A 20,395-nucleotide genomic window follows, 5' to 3' on the forward strand; every position below is an offset into this window, starting at 1 on the left:
CACCGACAGTGGGGATTCCCGTACCGTTGGTTCGGCATTCCTTTGTAGCGGAACTTTGTGCTTAGCGACAACAAAGCATTCTTCGTCCCACATCAGCTGGCATTGATGCTGTCGCAAAAAGTCCAGTCCCAGAATGGAATCAACGCTGATGTCTGCGACCCAAACGCTGTGTAGCACCTCGCTTCCCCCAGTCTTCATCGGCATCTTCGCACGTCCAGCGATGCCCAGCTCACTCCCACCCGCTTGGCGGAACCTGCGATCTGCGTCGACGAGCACGGGTCTTAACTTCGTGTCTGTTCTGTCATACAGTCGAGTGGAAACAAAAGTCTCTGTGGCTCCGGTGTCAATCAAGAAACTAACTGCCGTGTCCATTATCTCCCTCGAATGTAAAGTCCCAACTCTTGAGATGAAGCAGGTCGTTTCCTCAAGCCAGACTTCGGCGGGACTGCCTGCTCCTGCGGCGAGGCTGCCTGCGCCGTCGGCGAGACTGCCTGCGCCGGCGGCGAGGCTGTCCGTGCCGTTGGCGAGAATGCCTGCGCCGGCGGCGGGGCTGTCCGTGCCGGCGGCGGCCGGGACTGCCTGCACCGGCGGGGAGGCTGCCTGCCTCATGCTGGTCTTCAGTGGGCACCGTGCTCGGAGATGCTCCAGACTCCCGCACTTCCAGCAACCTGCCTTCCATTCCTTGGGTTTTCTCTCCACCAGGCTGCGGCGCTGCAACTCTAAGAGCTCACGCAGAATCGACAGTATCTGGTCAGTGGCCGTGGAACTAAGGGTTTCCTCCTTTTCGGGACAAGGAAAGACTGCACGCGACCGCCCAATTTGTTCTGCCTTGCACCACGCCTCTTCTTCGGCCGCGATTTCAACTGTTTCATAGAGGGTCGAGGGCTTTCTCCCATCAAAATGCACCAAGTAATCCTTAATGTACGATGACCCATCGTACTCCGGAGCTCTGACACGCGGCGCCGCTCCGGTACGTTCCACTGGATCCGCTAGCAGCGGTGTCAGTGTGCACTGGTATGTGCCTGCCCGCATGACGAGGCTCGCAACCGCTGCGTGCCCCGGTAGGACTCTTCGGGGATCGACGGCAACTAACGTCAGGGTGGTGCTCACCTTCGTTGTCCGACTCACTGCACGCCGCCCGCCACTGTGCCTGAAGATCACCCACTACACTGCACGACTTTCTCCGCCTTCCGGTATCGTCCCTAGTTGATAGGCTCGGCGTCACTGGCACAACATGCCGAGGCTGATGTCCGGTCGTGGACCCGGTCGTATTTCTGCGTAAACTGTCCAGCAGGGACCGCTGCAGCCAATCGATTTCCATGAAAATGGCGCCGATGGCTTCATCGATACACCGTGCCGACTCCGTGTAGCTTGCCATACTTCATCCTCGAAAATCCTGTAGAAAATCCCACCACTGCCACCAATTGTAACGGGACCTTTTGGGTTCTTGTCCTCCGAGTCCGGCCAAACGCAAGAAAAGGGGACAAACACACAGGATTTCCAACTTCTGAAGAAACTCTTATTTATTCAGCACAACAACTCTGTGGTCGACCTGCCACACTGCTACCAGTAGCACGACTGCTGATTCCCAGCATAGAAATACACACAGTCTGAACAAATGTATACAATTGTAACAACTTGCACCTCCTAAGAAGTGACTTTACATTACTTTATAAATGTGTGTTTTTTTCTAGACAGACATTTCGACAATTTTTCTGGTTTTCCTCAATATTACACAAACATTGCTATTATTCATCTCGAAATTGAATAGACTTGTTTCAAAAATCACGACCAATCAGTGGACAGCATTCTGATTTGATACAACCACCACCGCCAAGGCGTCAGCTTCTACCTCTTGGAGCACCGAGGCATCTTGCTTGATCACCAGAAACCCCACCGTCAGCAGGGCCAGCAGACAGGCAGTAACAGGGGTGAAATTTTTCAAACCTGTGCGGAAAGTTTTGTTGTGAAACACCAACTCGCGAAGCACTGTGTATTGTGTAGCGGACCCGGAAATGAACCCATGTGCTGTGGCCGAAAAGTTTGCAGAAACACGCTTCGGTGTATCACGTACGAGCGGAACATTCTCGTTATAAATTTTTTTTTTTTAATGGAAAATACATGCACAGAAAATTGAAAGAGAGATCACGGTTTGGAAATTGATTTGAAGATATTCTCTTTCTCTGTCGATGTTCGTTTGGTATTTTCTATGATCCAAATTCAACGCAACGTACATAGCCCGTATTCACTGGTTCCGGTCCTACATCATATAGCTTTGATTCTGTTGGGAACGCGGTGGGAACCAGTGAATGGCGATGGCAGTGCACTGCACTGCCGCATGCCGTGCGAAACATCGTACAGCGGCATGGCTTCGATGTCGTGAATGTGCATTTTGATGACACATGCGTCAGCAATACAGGCTTTTCCCATCAAGATTTAGCATGTCCAGATGTAATTAAGAATATCGTGTGTAACTGTATTAAAATTCCCGTAGACACCAGTGCTAAATGCCCATACTTCAACATACTCAGAACTCTCACAGGTATTTATGCTGCGCAGAAAAATGATGATCAACATGTCATCTTTCATTTTCTTTTTAATTTGTGGCGGGTTGATCATTGACTTTTCGAGAAATTCTCACCCAAAGAAGACGGCCCTTAGCTAGTTATCTTGAAAAACGATCCCTGCACAACATGGCAAATAGCGCCACTTTCGAGCCCAATTGCATCCAAAATGTTCAGAATTGGAAGTCGCAAGTCCGGACCAGAGAAACATTCATTGCCATATCTCTTCATTTCCCCCAATTTTATGGCAGAACTCTCTAATATAGAATAGTTTGAGGGTATACATGTTATTCATGAGCTCGGCGGATGGGTTGAGGCCTATTTACAGGTGTGCACTCAGATAGCAATCGCTTACGTTAGACCCCGAGGATGACCCAAGTCGCGTGAATAATAAGTCATACATCAGCTAGGCCTTTAAAATCGCAAGGTCCTCTTTGGCGATGAGGTGGTAGGCCTATTCACAATAAAGAAGAAACCCAAAGATGTTTTTTTTCGGCATATTTTTTTTTAAATATCATTGAATTGTGATTCGAATTCATCAAATTGGGGCATCTGTCACTCTAATAGGGTGAATAATGGGTGTGTAAGAATATGCCCACTTTCTGCCAAAAAAAGAGGATATTCATGTTTAATTCATGTTTTAATTGTCAATTTCCATTCTTTGACAATAGGGGATTTTTGTTGAAAAAAAAATTGCGTGAGCATGAATTCAGAAAACAGTTGTTATTTATCAGAACTCAGAAGCCAGTCTTGAAGTCTTTCAGTTATTAAATAAAATCATGATAATAGTGCAATGAAGCAGCGAGGCGCCATTTTGCATGCAGGTAATTTATTTATTCTAATGACATTGTTCAAACACAGTTTAAAAGCCATTTTTGAAATCCTTCAACCATAAATTACAAGATAAAATAACATATACTTCTTATAATTAAACTTTAACCCCTTCACCAAAACTTTCAAAATTGTATACTGTTGGCTGAGTTCGAAGTTTAAGAAACAAAATTGACTGTTTTGATTGGCTACCTCTGGTCACGTGTGAGCATATATATTCAAACCACCTGTACACTGAAAAATTGCCTGGGTTAATTTTACCCAAGAAAGGGTGAAAACTGGAACTACCCAAACTTGGGTTGCTCTATAACCAATAACTGTTTGGGTTAGAATTTCTGCTAAATTCAACCAAAACTTGTGGTCATTCAAGACCAAATTTATTTTGGTATGGTATGACTACAACTTTTGGTTGAATTTAACATGAATTCTAACCCAAACAATTGGTAATAGAACAACCCAAGTTTGGGTAGTTCCGGTTTCCCCCTTTCTTACCCAGGCAATTTTTCAGTGTATCAATTGCTGGAGAATCTTTTTTAGAAGAAATATGATGCCAAGATCTCCCGGTTCGGTCCTGACCAGTAGTTTTTGCTGCAGAGCCTATTTTGTGAAGCACAAATGTGGGTTTTATTACACAACAAAAACGGCTCTTTGCCAATTCTGATAGGCACGGTTTCGTATTCATCGGGACAAAATGACTCATTATTTCACAAAATCGGCTCTAGAACAAAAACTACCGGACCAGAATCGCGCGATCTTTAATAGTATCATTTTTCTTTTAGCAGAATTCTATATGCATTGGTATAGGTTAATAATTGTTTGAGTCTCATGGTATATTAGCGGAAGTACGCCGTTCCGTTTTTTTCGGGCCACCCTGTAACAATACTATGGAACCGTCAAACTAGCCAAAATCACGTTTTGGACTTGTTCTGAGCTAGTTCTGTTTTTGTTTTTTTGTTTTTTTGTTTGTTTTTGTTGTTGTTGTTGTTGTTGTTGCAAAAACTAGGTACTTGGGTCCATGGCACCTAGTTGCAAAGAAGTATTAGGTGACCTATAAAAACTGGAGACAAAAATGGATGCGATGTGTAAATGATTAAAAAAGCCTCTATCTATTTCTGGGGCTTGTTTAAAAATACCTAACAACGAGCCTATTTGGACGCATATTTTTTAAAAGTTATGCTTCAGTGAACTCAGACCAAATACATTATTGAGGCGCTTCAACACATCAAGCTACAGTGATTAAGTTAGAAATAAAATTGATAAACATCCTAATTTTCCTTCCTCTTTGAAAACTATAAGATAACTTCAAACTTAAACTAGAGTTTGAGGACAAACACACGGTGTTGGGCTAGAGGTTTGGCTTTTTCGCATTGATGATTATTGTTGTTGATTGTTGATGTTGGTTGTTGATGTTGATGTTGATTGTTGATTATAGTTGATGGTAGTTGTTCATGTTGATGTCGATTGTTGATTGTTGATAATTGATTGTTGATATTGATTAACAATTATTGATGTAGATTGTTGATGATAATTGATGTTGATTGTTGATGTTGATGGTTTTTTTTGTTAATGATTGTTGATGTCAATTGTTGTTTGTTGATGTTAATTGTTGATTGTTGATGGTGATTGTTGATGTTGATTACTGATGTTGGTTATTGATGTTGAATTTCAGATTGTTGACGTTAATTGTTGATTGTTGATTGTTGATGTTGATTGTTGATGTTAATGTTGATTGTTGATTGTTGATGTTGATTATTAATGTTGCTGTTGATTGTTGATGTTGATGTTGATTGTTGTGTAATTTAAATGTGCCAAAATACGGCACAGTATAATTAGGGCTGCAGTTTATCCGTTTTACGTGCCGACGCCATCTTTAAAATGTTAAAAGTTGTGTTATTGAAGAATCAATGCTTTCAAACATAAGGTTTGGACATTGTGTATTTTAGCAAAGATTTGTATTAAAGATACGTACCCCTTTCGTCCCTTTACAACCGCAGATACAGGGTTTTTTTTAGCAAAAAAACGAGGCTGCCATAATCCATAACGTACAGGCATCGCGCAGTTTTGAATATTTGTACGTGACGTGACGTGCAAAGCACGCGAGCGCATTATGGGCGCGCCCGTCGTGCAATCTTCGAAATGCCCGCGCAGTACGCTCTGAATGGCCAGTCAGCCTCATTTACGTCATCATCACGATCAGGGGTTAGTGTAAGGAACGAGCACGCGCCCCTGGAGTCGAGGCTGGTAATGGAGATCAATGGTTGTCATCCACATGCGCAGTGGGCGGAGCTTAATGGCTTGGTCTCTTCAAGTTCAAATAGACTATTACAACATTTACTCCTTTACGGTTTACCTTTAATATGTTTGACCCATCACCCCTTATTTAAAACGTGAATTTCGACAATATTACTTGGTTGTATACACCTTCAGTGTTCAAATTTAGTAATTCATAAATTATCCGGTAATTCTAATTTATGTTCAATCTGTGTCTTTCTGTGCCGTCATGTTTAGAGCCTAGCCATCATTTACAGCGTACGCGTGTTAGTTGTCATTGAATATGTCGATGTAGATCTTGTAGTCGTTGTTGACTTTCTTCCAAACAAACAGTCCCCTGTCAAAAAAAAGTTTGAAAACAAAACACCTCAAAGTTAAATTCTGGATGCAAAGTGTTTATTGATGGTGAAAACGCCATCATTGCGGCCGTGGGACTTTTTTGCGTGTTTGAAAAATAAAATGTGTTTTAAAAAAATCCTGGTAGAGTGAGAAACGTAAAAACAATGTATGGCCTATAATAAGCCGTATTTTTCGTCCAAATGTGGAGGCTGTATCGAACATTTTCTAGGTACAAGGTTCCACCACACCATATACGTGCTCATAGGAAATAACGCAAAATCGGACACAAAGAGCGCCGCCTTGTGACGCTCAGGAGCAAGGTGGCAATTACAGACATCAGAAATTGGAATATTGTAGTTTTTTTGTTAAAACCTTGAAATTCATCAGGGAAAAAAAAAAAATTCGTAGAGGACGGGGCATATATATTTAAATGTAAAAAATAGAGATGGTAAAAATGTTATGTTTTAACTGTTCTCTGTAAAAAAAACCCCACTGTACTATGTGTTCAACTTTGAACTGAACATAACAACGCTTGTTTGCAACTATTTTTTATGTTTAAGGAGGGGACGCAAAAGGTTGATAGGCTCACTTGGTTCATTTTGAGTCCGATTCACTATTCATGCACCCCCCCCCCTCTCAAAAAACTCAGACAGTCGATTGAAGCTTTGCAGCTGCTTATCACTGAGCTTTGACATTTAGGAAAACAAAACTTTCCGACAATGTAAACTCCTCGGTACCGGTTCTGTTCAAAATGTGTTCAAAAGTCCCGCTGGGTTTTACCACAGAGCAATGCGGTTGCCCTATGGTTTTGTAGTGTATGTAAGGGTACTTCAATAACCTTCGAATCACGCGTTAATATCGCCCCTCCTCCCCCCTAAAGAAAAATTATAATCTCGTTACCCCGACCACAGTATTAGCTCAAGACAGTATAACTTAAAATACGGAATTTATTAACTTATTTCTTAATATATGAATTCAACATTGTCAAAGCCCACTCACTTCCAGTTATGGGCATAAGTTCCGTTGGGGAATTTCATGGTCATTATAAGCTGCTCCACAACGATGGATTCGTCTGTACTAGGTGTGATCTCCAGTACATCCTTGGTTATGTCTAAATCTTGCTCAATCCACTTCATGTGTTTTCGGGTTTCTGTTGAAATAATTATACAGAGGCAGGCCCATTTCACATATTTTTCTGTTTTATAAGATGGAATTAGCATCTGGGACTGGAGATGTAGATTTTACATTGGGTTTTGCCGTTAGCCGGCCTCGGCAAGCTCGGTGGTTGAGTGGTAAGACGTCTGCACTAGTAAGCAGGAGGTCGTGGGTTTGAGTCCCACCTGAGTAAGCTTGTGACTTTTTTTTCTCGCAAGTCCGCGGATAACACTGAGAATATACAGCGTTTATAAAATACGTCTGCGACGGGTAAAAACCTAAGATAAAATCTTGTACAGACACTGGGATGTAGACGCGTCCATCATAGGCGTCGCCAGGATTTTGTCCGGGGGGGGGGCAAAGCAAATGTTTCACTATATTCTCAATATATCATTTTTCCAAGCGTGAGGGGAGCATTTGCCGTAACCCCCCCATCAAATTAACAGCAACATGGCTTAGCACCTCTTTCCCCCTTTTTTGTCCTTCTTCATTTTTTTTTGGGGGGGGGGGAGTGGCTAGGATGCCCCCCTTCCCCCCTTGCGACGCCCATGGCGTCCATGTACGGTCCACTTCACAAGTAGATCTCAGGTCCATTCACAGTGTATGAAATGAACAGTAAGAAAGGAATGCATAATATCGTCCAAGCTCATTTGAATAGCTTGTGATTTGAATTCGGACTGGTGGACTTGTGATGGACTTGTGATGGACTTGTGATGGACCCGTGATGGACATGCGATGGACTTGCGATGGATTTGCGATGGACTTGCGACGGACTTGCAATGGACTTGCGATGGGCTCTGACTATACATCCCAGATTTCTTGACAATATGTCACTAGCTGTCGTCTTTTATAACGAGGAAACAGTGTGTCTTGGTTTTCGGCAGTAGACCCCTTGCATAGAGCGCCATTTCATGGGGGGGGGGGCGTCTTGCAGGGGCGTCAATCGCTTCTTAAAAGGGGGTGGGACATACCTGATCAGAACTGATGCGAGGGGTTCGGGGCCGCTTAAAAAAATTGGATTCTAGATGTTCTGTGGTGTGGTCTGAAGTAATTTCTTACCACTTTCCTCCATGCTTTAACTAATATTTTCTTATCAAAAGATAATTATTTGAAAATCGTTTTCGAGGTTGGAGTCATTGAATCAGCTATCGGTATTCTGAGCTATAGGCGTGGGGTTCGGGGCCCGTAGTACATAATAGGGCCCTGTAAATGAGACACGAGTTCAAAATCCGGGGGGGGGGGACATTTGATATTGTGTCCCCCACCCTTCCAAAAGTGTGGGTGGGACATGCCCCCCTGTCCCCCCCCCCCCCAGGATTGACGCCCATGGCGTCATGTAGATCAATGATAATTTTTTTAGAAACTCAAAATCTCAATTTTTTTTTTTTTTTTATAGATAGATAGATAAAATGGTTTATTTTCATTAGACTTGATGTGGCAATCAAAGATTGAATTGGATCAAGTCAACAGATAAAAATGCTAATACAAATACATTAAATAAAATAAATTAAATTAAATTTAAAATAAACAAGTACTTTTACATTGAAAGGTCCAAAAACTGTCTTAACCCAAAAGTATCTCTGACATGCCAATCTTCATTAATTAAAAATTCCATTTTACAGATAAAAACAAATGTCATATGGTATCAGTTGTGATAAAAAATAAACAGATATGTATGCAATAATTAAGAAATTTGACAAAGATAACGATAAAGATAACGAGAACAATAACAACAATTAACCACAATCACGACTATATAATGATGAGAATAACGATTAAGACAACGATAATGACGACAAGAACCATAATCACAATAATGATGACAAAAGTAACAACGAATACAACAAGGACAGTATTGACTACAATGGAAACAATAACCACAATTTCCACAGTGACAACGAAGATATAACGAAGACAACAACAACAACGATTACAGCTATAACGACAATCACAATCACCCCGATTTCCCTGCGATTCATCAGGATTTCCCTAAAAAGAGTTGGGGTCTAGCAAGGAATAAAAACTGGTGAACTTCAAATCTAGCAATCATAAAATTAAAAAAACACTGGAATTAATTAGAATTAATTAAGTCAATGAGGTAGGGTACTGCACTGTTCTTGAATCTATTTGTTCTATATTGCAACTGAGGAATACTGGAATTACGTAGAAATCTGCCATTTGTGGGGCGAGTGGGGATGATATTATTCAACTTGGAATTTGCTTTCAGATCTGTGGCAAATTTAAGACACAACTCAGTTCGTCTGCTACTCAAGGTCGGTATGCTAAGAGTATCTAGGGCATGTTGATAATGTGTGTAATCAGAACCTAATATAAGTTTGAGTGAGCGTTTCTGAACACGTTCAAGAAGATGTACATGCTGTTTGGTTATTCCGCCGTTCCAGAGTGGTACAGCATACTCTAGAAGCGGCCGTAGAAACCCCTTGTAGATTGTAAGAAGGTCCTCTACCGGTAAACCATGGCCTTTGAGAACTCGGATCATGTGTAACCGTCCATTTGCTCGTTGTAATATTGAGTCGACATTTGTATCCCACTTGAGATTATTCTGTATGTGTACACCCAGGAGTTTCACTGTATCCGACTGCGGGAGCTGTTGACCATATATGGTGAAGATTGGTGGAATTGGGGGGTCTCTCATGAAGTTAATTTCCATTGATGAACATTTCGCAGGATTGAGCTTCATGTTGTTTGTTTCAGACCACAGAACAAGGGACTCAAGGGATTCTTGCATTCTTGATGGTGCATGTGAGGACCGATTCTCAACTATACTCAGGTCATCTACATATTTCCAGTAATGTGTGGAGTCATGATTGTTTTGGAGCGCATCATTGACTACTGCTAGAAACACGATTGGTCCAAGGCGTGTTCCCTGCGGGACACCAGCATGCACATTGGTCCAATCAGAGTTGATTCTTCGATAACGCACACACTGCTGTCGGTTACTGAGAAAGTTACAAATCCACTGGACTAGTGTGGGTTCAACTCCTAAGGCAAGTAGTTTCGTGATAGCGATGTTGTGGTCAATGTGATCGAAGGCCTTGCTGAAGTCAGTTAAGATAAGCGTGGATGATGTTTTAGGTTTCTCTGCATGTTGAAACAAAGTATGTAGCAAGTCAACAAGATAGTGTGTGGTGCAAAATCCCTTGCGATTTCCAAACTGGTGTTGATCTATGTTAGGTGCCAAATCCTCAAAGGTCCATTTGGCAACAAACCCTTCAAGAACTTTGGCAAAATGGTCTGTAAGAGCAATCGGCCTTAACTTGTCGGCCACAGCTGGTGATGTTTTGGGAATTGGAACAATAGTGGCTCGTTTCCACAGGTCAGGAACCACTCCACAGTTAAGAGATGTATTGAATATGTGGGCCAATGGCGTGCTCAGTTCACAAGCAAACTCCCTGATAATGCGAGCAGGTACATTATCCGGTCCACCTGATTTGCCAACTTTAACACGTTTCAGTTCGTGGAACACCTCCCAGGGTTGAACGTTGGGAGGAGGTACCTGTGATGGCAGATATGCTGGTAGTTGAGCAGTGTCAACAGGCTGGAGATCATCAGTGACAGCCACCAGTAGCTTGTTGATGTAATTAGCTACCTGGGCTGGGCTCGTTATGTCTTTGTCTGGCACACTAATTGTTGGTCCCACCTGATGACCATGGGTAATGGCTTTTATTCCTCTGTACCATCCAGCTGGGTTAGATGCCTTATGAGTCTGTATCCTGGTGATGTAGTGTTTTCTTTTAGCAAGGCGTATTTCTCGGATGACTTTGTTTCTAAGTTGTTTCCATGTTCTGTCTTGTTTATGATGGAAGGCATTTTGTCGCTTCCTAATCAATGATTTGATTGCAGGGGTTATCCATGGTCTGTCCTGTGAGTGCAATTTGGTGGTGCGAGTTGGAAGGAAGCAGTCCAGAGCCCAGTTCAACACTTCATAGAAGGCCTCGCATTGCTGGTTAGGCTCAGTAGCCTCTAAGACAGGTGACCAGTCATAATTGCAGATCCACATCCCAAATTGGCGAATGTCTGAATCACGTAGTGGCCTTGTGATTTGTGTTCTAGTAGTATTTTCACTTTTGCGCTGTTGAGTGGGCGACAATAAGATTGCATTATGGTCACTTCTTCCAAGCGGGGAACACATTTTGGGTTGCTTGTAGTGAGTTGATAGATTTGTGATGATTTTGTCCAGGGTTCTGTTTCCCCTAGTTGGTTCTTGAACAATCTGCTTCAACTTGGGGTCGGTGAGCAATGGCTTTAAATCCAGTTGATTAAAGTCTCCCATGACTGCAATGCCTGCATGTGGGTGGTTGCTAAGAACATTGTCGAGTGTGTCATGTAGATGGTCAAGTAGTAGATTTGCAGTAGGGCTGTTTGGAGGGTAATACACCAATGCGATTACCAGATGGGACACAGATCTTGGAAGAGAATGTGGGCGAATTTTTATCCATAATACCTCAAGACCCTCCGGCGTGCTGATATTTAATTGTTCAGAGGCATACAGCTGATTGACATATAGTGCGATGCCTCCTCCTTGTTTTCCAGTCCGGGACTTGGCAAACATTGTGTAGCCAGAGATTGAAACAAGCTCTGGAGGTAAGTCTGGTTTAAACCATGTTTCTGTGATGGCGGCAACATCCACCTTGTTATCCAAAATAATAGCATGTAGTTCATCCAGTTTATTGTTCAGGGATCTGGAGTTGCATAAGTAGAAAGTCGGTGCTTTTATCACACTTTATGGCAAAAATATGATTTCTTTCCATTTTCCCCCATTTTTACGGCCATATTGGCCACCAAATTGGCCGCCATTTTATAGTTGAAGCATGATAGCAGAAAAAAAGATACCAGAAATGAGTTTTTGAGGGTCTAAAACAAATAACAAACCATTTTATTGATGCTTTTATCACATAATTTGGCTGATTTATGCCTATTGTTCCAGTGTTTACCATTTTTGGCGGCCATATTGGCCGTCATCTTGGATTATCACCTTCGCATCGGATTATCTTTTTTCTGTTAACATCCACATTGTTTCTTAGGACCATAAAAGGCACCCCAAAAATTGGTGAAAGTTAGTTCTGAGTTGGGGGGGGGGGGGGGTGCACCGGGGGTCCCCCAAACATACTCAGCTATAGCGTGGCTAGTTAGCGGCTAGATACTCTCACGGACACTATTACGAAGAACGCGTTAAACAAGGCTATATTGCCGTAAGAGTGACGGAGAACTTACCAGCTTTTCCAATGTCAACTCCCGCGGCTCCCTCCCGCATCGTTCGGACATCATCGGCGAAATACGCCAAAATGCAGTCCATGTCTTCGTTGTCTGCACACGCCTCCATTTCCTGGGTCAACTGCGTTATCGTTTCTGACACTGCACATTTCAAACAAAGTTAACACAACAACGATATATTTTTAAGAAATAAAAATGTAGGTTTTCCCGGCGAATTTCCGAATTCTTCTAATCAGTTTCATTATCTGCCATTCAATTTCGCGTGAGTTTTGCACATGTGGTCCAATTGCGGTTTCTTTTTCATTTGGGGTTCATTCAATTTCATTTTTAGGCAGCCAATATTTTGCTGTGAATGTTCGTTTTCGTTTTCGGGCAGCCTATTTCGTTTTGGTGCATTCAAGACTTAACCTGTAGCAGTCTTAAATTAAGTTTTTGCAACCTTTTGACGGTTGACGCATTCAAATTAGCGAACATCTGTGCGCTTATAACGTATAACCATGCTTTTCGTTTCTTATTCGTTTATGGACAATCGCTTTCATCGTTTGGTCATTTAAATTAGTAAGATTTTTTAATCATTTTTCCCCCTATTTTTCTCCGAGGTTCATTCCCCCCCCCCTAAATCTTGATGACTGTAAAATTTACAATGTTACCAATCAACTGATATGAGGGAAACAAGATGCAACGAAATATTGAATTGAAAGGGACTAAGATAATTTCTTTTTCACTGTTGATCTTTTCTACTTGTATAAACGTTTGATCAAGGGGCTTTTTACGTTGACGATTTCTTGACGTGTAAGACATCGGGACACGTATATTTGGCAATGGTTGTACCGTCGGGAACACTTCTCTTGTGTTATTTCTTAAATGTTTTCTTGCGTATGTCTGACCGAACACTTACCATATTCACAGGGCCCATGCAAAGATTTCAATGCAAACCTTGAAAATACATCTTTGTGTTACATTTAACCTTATTTGAAAGTTTTATTTTCCATTTTGATGGGTGTTTTTGGTGCCTTCCCCGTTTCTATGCTAATGCAAAGTTTCATATTCATTAGAAAACACGGCTATTTCAGGAAAAAAAGTTGCTAGAATTTTGGATATTTTGCTGTCATAAATTTCTTTAATTTGGTGATTATATGATGTGTCAGTACATGGCAGTAAACCAATTACCAACCCTTGACGTAATTGTCAACAACACACAACTCATCTGTGCCGTATTCGAAAGCATTTGACTATTAATGAATTCACGACCCATATAATACATATTCCAAATGTAATGAATGTGCATATTATGAAGTTCATGAATATAAATCAAATTGACAACTACGAAAAACGCCATAACAATTGAACTTAATTATCATATTGATTAGTCTTTCAAGGTAATGCAATCTTTGGTCTATTGACGCATTACATATTTGTATAACATGTAGTCCATTGGCACCCACAGGGTTAACGTTAAAGGGGTCTGGATATTCGAGGGGTGATAACCACTAATAAGCTACCACATTGAAAAGGCTGTAATCATATCAAGATATAAGCTAGAGATGTACAACAATAAAAAAAAGAAAATAGCAACTAGAGTTTGCCACCTCGGGTGGTGAATTTGGGGTCTTGGCCATGGGCTACTGGTAAAGGAGCTAAGATTTCACATGAGTCCATATTTCATATGACCCCGGCTCCAGAATTATTTGGAAAGCCTTTAATTTTCACCCCAAAAATGATACCCTATTAAACCTGGGTTTTACATATTATAGGATTTAATGTAGGCCCTACATTCCGCAGAGAACGCATTTCGAAGAGAACACATATGAGACAGAGTCCCCCAAAATGGGACCTCGAAATTCATCACCAGGATATGAAAGCTGATGTTGAAAACAAATTATGGACTGGACACAAATTATACAACATTTTTGTCCCACTTCTTTGAACAAACACTTACGACTCGGCACCTTACATTGGTATCACACTCTGATTTTTATATATATAATTACAGGGTGAGTCAGAAAGAATGTAACCTGGATTAATAATTTTTGTTTTCTTAAAAGCAATTGAATTTAATACAGGAATGAAGTATTTCTTAAGAGCATGTTCTTCCACTCATCTTAAAAAAGGAATTACTGAAATTGATCCAAGCTATCAGAAGTTAAGCATGTTTAAGACCTATTTTCATATAGCTGTCCATGGAACGCCATTGGAAGCTATAGATCCTGAGCTGAGTGAGAATTACAGATTACCCCCACACATTCAAATACAAATGGGATTTCAATCACATTGTCTGATTCCAAAGTGTTTCTCCTGTGCCCTGGTATGCGTCCAAAAATTAGACCCAGCCCCTGACGTTTTGAAATTGCCACATTTCGAAATCCGTCCCCTCCCAGAAAAGAGTAAGGATTTAAAATGGGTCCACCATTCTATTTTGCTCTTCAGACACTGCTTGTAGACATTGTGTGGAATCTTGTTCTATGCTATTGAACCCCCTTCCCCCTCTCACCCTGATATTCTGCTTAAGATGCAGGACCACAAATTACTGGGTTTAGCGATACATACCACCACGTTCGGCTTCTTGCACCACCAAGGCGTCAGCTTCAACCTCTTCGAGCACCAAGGCGTCTTGCTTGACCACGAGGAACCCCACCGTCAGCAGGGCCAGCAGGCAGGCAGTTACAGGAGACATGATGGCAATGCGGGCAGAGGTTGACCAAGAGCTGTCGGTTGAGATCGAAGTCCGGCTTGAGAAAACCAAGTCAGTCAATCGTGCTTAGCGTGATTTGGGGCTGTGCGCCTGAAAACTTTCGTCGGAGCAGTTATGATTCCTAACATTGGTAGCAATCGCTTATGTAAGTCCCTGAACGTGCACATTCATGACTCAGAGTCACGTGACCAAAGTTATAAATTTCAAGTACAGATGGGCTATAAAATCGCAAGGTCCTTTTGGCAAAACCTTGGCGTTCTTTCAATTCTATTTTGTTCAATTTCTTAAGATTAATTTTTAGTTTTAGAATACCGATTAACATTTCCCCCCCGACAGTTAATGAAATACAATGTATTTTGAAAAAACAATCCCATTTAAACTTTGTCAGCAATATTGCATACAAATGCAAAGTCATTTTGGCAAAATGTCAAATACCAAAATGATGGAACTGGCTACTTAAATTTGAAATATTCATGACTTTGCAATGGCAGGTTTTATGAACCGTATGTTGCATTAATTGAGGTAAAATAAAGTACTTTTGCCTACGTTGCATCATGTTGAGAAACGTTAATTGAGTTTTTGAATTACTTGACCGAATAATTTTTTCCAAACGTGTAGTTTAATGTTGTGTCTGATGAAAGGGTTCTGCAAGTGTTCTAAGGTGCACTTTTAAAGGGAATGTACATGATTGGCTTTTCCTGTAATTTTCAGAAATGAATTATTTGAGAAGTTAGTATCATAGATCAAATATTGTTACACTGACATGTTTGAAGGTTTGTGTAAAAAAATGCTTGAAAAACCAAGAAAAATAAATATTTTCACGTAGTCTGGTTCCTTGACTCCACTAAAGGTAAAAATGTATCAATCTAAAGATGCCGGAAAACTGTAAGATAAGGGAACATGCAGTATAGCTGGCCTGCACCCGTTCATGAACATGTTACCAATAGCAAACACAATTTGCACTGAAAAAATGGTAAAGTTGGAGCAGTAGTTGAAAATAAGTTAGGTTTTCCAATAGTGGTCGGCCGGAATAGTGGTACAGGATGCTTTAGACTGTCATTTACCAACATCCTAGTAAGGTATTTCGTAACAACTTGGTAGTTTGATTTTTCGATGTTTGCAAATGTTGTATTTTCCCTTTAAGACGGTTAGAAACATTCTCTGTGGGAAAACTGCAGACACGTAAAACGTATTATGCGGGATCGTTAAGGCATCACTGGCCCGCTCATGGCTCACTCGTCCATCTATAGGCTTTCTTTTGTTTGTAAACATTGGCGCCATTTTGTATGGGCTGCCGTAAGCACATAAATTGAAGCCGTGGTTGGCAACGTATTGTTCCAAAAAAAAATCCTCATAACGCCATTAACACATAGTAAAAAGACATGTGTAGGAATTATATTGTAGCTTTGTTGAAAATGTTGTACTTTCAAGTATCGAATAATATTTTGGTGATCTGTACTAAGTCTTCTTCATTTTTGCAGTGTTGGACCTTCCATATTTTTGCAGGCCGTGGTTGGCAAAAATGCAGTTTGCCAACCAATCGCAGAAAGGTCTATTGGAGCGGTTACAGCGCCACCACGCGGCAAACATTGTCGTGTGTTGGACTGGCCGTTCCAACCGACCTTCAGTTACGAGATTTTTTTGTTTTAGATAATGTTGGTATCATCCAAACTTTATTATTGTTGTATATATTCCACACATAGCTAGGTTGATTTTTGTGTAAAGCTAGTTTGGAACTTCATCATAAGCAGATTTGTGTCGTTTATCCAACATGGCGCCGCACAGCCCCATTAATATGGCTGGAATACTGGACTACCTCCGTATATCAGCAACTATTATTTGCCATATGCCCTGTGCATGGAAGGTTCCGTTGCTAGTGGAGCAGAACATCAAATTAAGATTGGAATTTTTTTGTCACTTTATACTCACACAATAACGTCTACAACTGCTTCAATAGGGAAAAATTGAATTCATAATGAATTCAACGTGTTTTTTTTTAAATTAACTTCAGAGGACTAGTAATATTGTAATTTCGGGTTGAACTCGAACGAATTTCTGCTGCTATTGGTTCACGATAATTAATAATACTTTTAGGGGGCAGCGATAAGGCCCCCCCCCCCAAAAAAAGTCTCCGGTTTCTGGTATGCGCGCGCGTCGCCGTAGCCATGCATGCGCGTCGGCAAAATTATTATTATTTTTTTTTCAATGTAAGATGATGTTTCAAAACCGCAAAGCTCACTGGTTCGACTAGAAACCTGCTGCTGCACAATTGAACGTATTTTTAGATGGGTCTACGATCGATTATAAGCTTTATGTGGCCTCCCTTGGCTCCCATACACTAAATTTAGTCGGGCACCATAATTATGCAGTCATCAGCCAACATTTGCTTTTTCGCATCTTATAAATGTTTTGCTATGTTTGTCCTTTGCAGTCACTTTTTAGCTTTTAATACAGACGGTTAAAGGTAGTTAATGCTTAGAATAATTCCAAAAACAAAGCTTTTTCACATGACGTCACATGCCCTGCGATGATGTCATCTTGAAAATCCTTCTCAATGCACATTTTGTCATTGTGGTCTCGGTTTAAACCAAGTTTATAGTCGATCCGATGAAAGAAAGTGTGCAATTTTGGAAGCAGAATAAAATTATAAATAATAAAGAAATCATAAAAAAAATCAACCGATGACGTCATCGTGACGTCACTTCGGACTTTGCTTACTGGTTCCATTATCTACCTACCCACCAAGTTTAATGATGATCGGACCTTTCCTTATATGTGTTTAGAAAATTCGCATTTTGATGATGTCATGATGACGTTACACATATTTCAAAATTGTGTGCGAAAACCTATAGTGCTTTATGCAGTTAAAAGTTGTTCAAAATGCTTAGAATAATTCCTATAATATAATTGTATCACATGTGCAAAAATACATCTCATCTTTTAAAACTTTGATGAGTCAGGTACTTCCGGTTTGACCGGAAGTTGCGGTTTCAGTAGTCAACAAAATGTCATAAACTAAAAATGTGTTTGTGGACAAACACAGCTGCTTCGGCTCTGGTTTCACAGTGTTTTATAGAAAAACGTGTACAAAACCTATGGGAAAAAAATATATTTTCAAAAATTAATAAAAAAATTAGGTGATGACGTCATCATGACGTCATAGTCTTGGCATAATTTTTGTATCAGGGTCTTCCCTTGCTGTATAAAAGTTATAAAAATGGTGGCTTGAAAACGTGTACAAAGTCAATGGGCAAAAATCCCACTGCAGAAAAACTGCACCTTTAAATAAGTGATTTGCCTTTTATAAACTGAAACATTTTATAAAATATTACTTAATATTCTGACTCTTGGGAATATTTTCAATCAAATGACACAGCGTAAAAAATACGATTTCTCTATCCTTCTCATAGTAATTCTCGGCCAAAGTTCAGAACTACTCAGTAAGATATATGGTAATAACACATGTACTGTACAATTATAACTTTAGTCTGGTTTGTGATAGACTGGTTCCCGGTCCCTCAATTGTCCTTCGGACTTCGAATGCAGGGACAAACCTGTAGCGGGCAATGAATATGCAGGACTAGTGTAGGTCCGATTCCCACCCCTGAATACAAAATCACAACTACGATATTAGCTCGGAACCAGCCTATTGCAAAATGGCAACAAGGCTACCCCTTAGTGCAATTTATTTGGTGATCAGCTTCGATTTTCGCTAGATTCGGGCGATTCCAATGCATTGCGCCACCAAGAGCTTGCCATGAAGAGTACATTTTTCAAGTTTACGGTCGACAAAACATGGCTCATCTGAATGAGTGTCAGTAGACAAGTTGAGCTAATATAGTATAGATATTAGGGCATGTCGTTCTGCCGCCTTACAAAAAACACCATATTGATAACAAGAAAAGAAAAGGGCAAACAGATCCTCGAATAATACGCTTCCGAAACTACTGACCGGAAAAACTAACGATTTCAAATGTCCCGCACTGCGAATTTGTCGACTCTCTCCCACAATGCACTGCGAAAAATGCACACTCCGTGGCAAACTCTTGGTGGTGCACTGCATTGAGAATCGCCCTATATTAGAAAGTGTCTCGGGCAACTATCAATACAGAGATTTACTTTATTTTATTTATTGTAATTTTTAACGAGGGTAGTCCATTTCAGTTTAAAAAACTGCTTTCCAAAGGAGCCCTCACAATAAAATTACATGAAAACAGAACGAAACAAAGAAAATAAAATTACAAAAATAGACAAGACTTTCTAAGACTTTTTTACACAAAACATATAGTATAAGTAAAAACTAACAGAGAGCATAAAAACACTTATTGCACATATACATTTGCCCATGTAGAATTAAAATTATTACATGGAATTACATGGAATTACATGGAGTCCCCCAGTAAACCTAAAAAAACCAGTGCTAGTAAAAAGCAAAACATCACAATTATCCCGATTTACACGTCAAAAATAAAATGCTCAGAAAGAAAAAAGTCAGACTGTAAAATAAATGCCTTGTCATTCCTCAAAGATTTGCATAAAGTCCCACAACAGTGCATGTAACCTAACCAAAAACCACATATAAACCAAACAGTTACACATGATGATTACTAAAAGTGTAGCTACATGTATAAACTGCTATCATATCACAAACCGTCCCCTCAGAACTGATTAAAAACCGGATTCATTTAAAATATGTCGTTTGAGTTTTATGCAAAACAAGAGGGGCCAAACTTTCAGTAAAACCTATGCAATTGCATGGTTGAAAGTTGCCTTCGTGGGGACACTGGTGATTTTGCCAACTGGTTCTAATAACTTTCCATGCGCAAAGTTTCAATCATAATTAAAAAACAAAACAAATACTGCCCACGCGCGGAGGTGATCCAATCAATGGCCTTAAATAGGAACTATACCGATTCCCAAATTTATTGGGGGGGGGGGGACCAGTCTAGGTTTCTGAGGGATAGTATCTCTGGTTTATACTTTAAAGAGATGGAATCTAAGCATAGAGAAAACTACATTAGAAGGGCAGCTCAGGCCTCCAATTATACCAACCTTGCGTCGTTACATGCTTTTCCTAGGACAGTAGTAGTATTGAAGAATCCTGTTTCTTCAGCTTCATGCTATGTAGGCCTACAGTTAATGTTTTGGTGAACAATAAAGAAGAAAACCCTCGCATTCCGTTTCGTTACAAAATTGGTATTAAACTAGTAGCGGTTTTGAGGTGAAAACTGTTATGTCCCCCAAACCAAAGAGTAAACCCAACCCCGAAATGTACTCCCCAGAAACGGAACCAAAACAAAGTGGACAT

At 40.7% G+C, this 20,395-nt stretch overlaps 1 protein-coding gene across 1 annotated transcript; it reads right to left on the minus strand.

Annotated features, from left to right (window-relative positions):
- Positions 1 to 5,874: 5,874 nt before the first annotated feature.
- On the minus strand, positions 5,875 to 15,237 carry LOC119722163. Its single transcript, XM_038192210.1, has 4 exons — positions 14,943 to 15,237; positions 12,396 to 12,536; positions 7,005 to 7,155; positions 5,875 to 6,003 (listed from the first exon to the last, which is right to left on the minus strand). Exons 1-4 carry the CDS (start codon positions 15,067 to 15,069, stop codon positions 5,934 to 5,936), a joined length of 489 nt encoding a protein of 162 aa, XP_038048138.1. The 5' UTR covers positions 15,070 to 15,237; the 3' UTR covers positions 5,875 to 5,933.
- Between the last annotated feature and the right edge of the window lie 5,158 nt (positions 15,238 to 20,395).

This window comes from Patiria miniata, unplaced genomic scaffold, assembly GCF_015706575.1.
Source record: "Patiria miniata isolate m_02_andy unplaced genomic scaffold, ASM1570657v1 HiC_scaffold_14, whole genome shotgun sequence".
NCBI lineage: Eukaryota > Metazoa > Echinodermata > Asteroidea > Valvatida > Asterinidae > Patiria > Patiria miniata.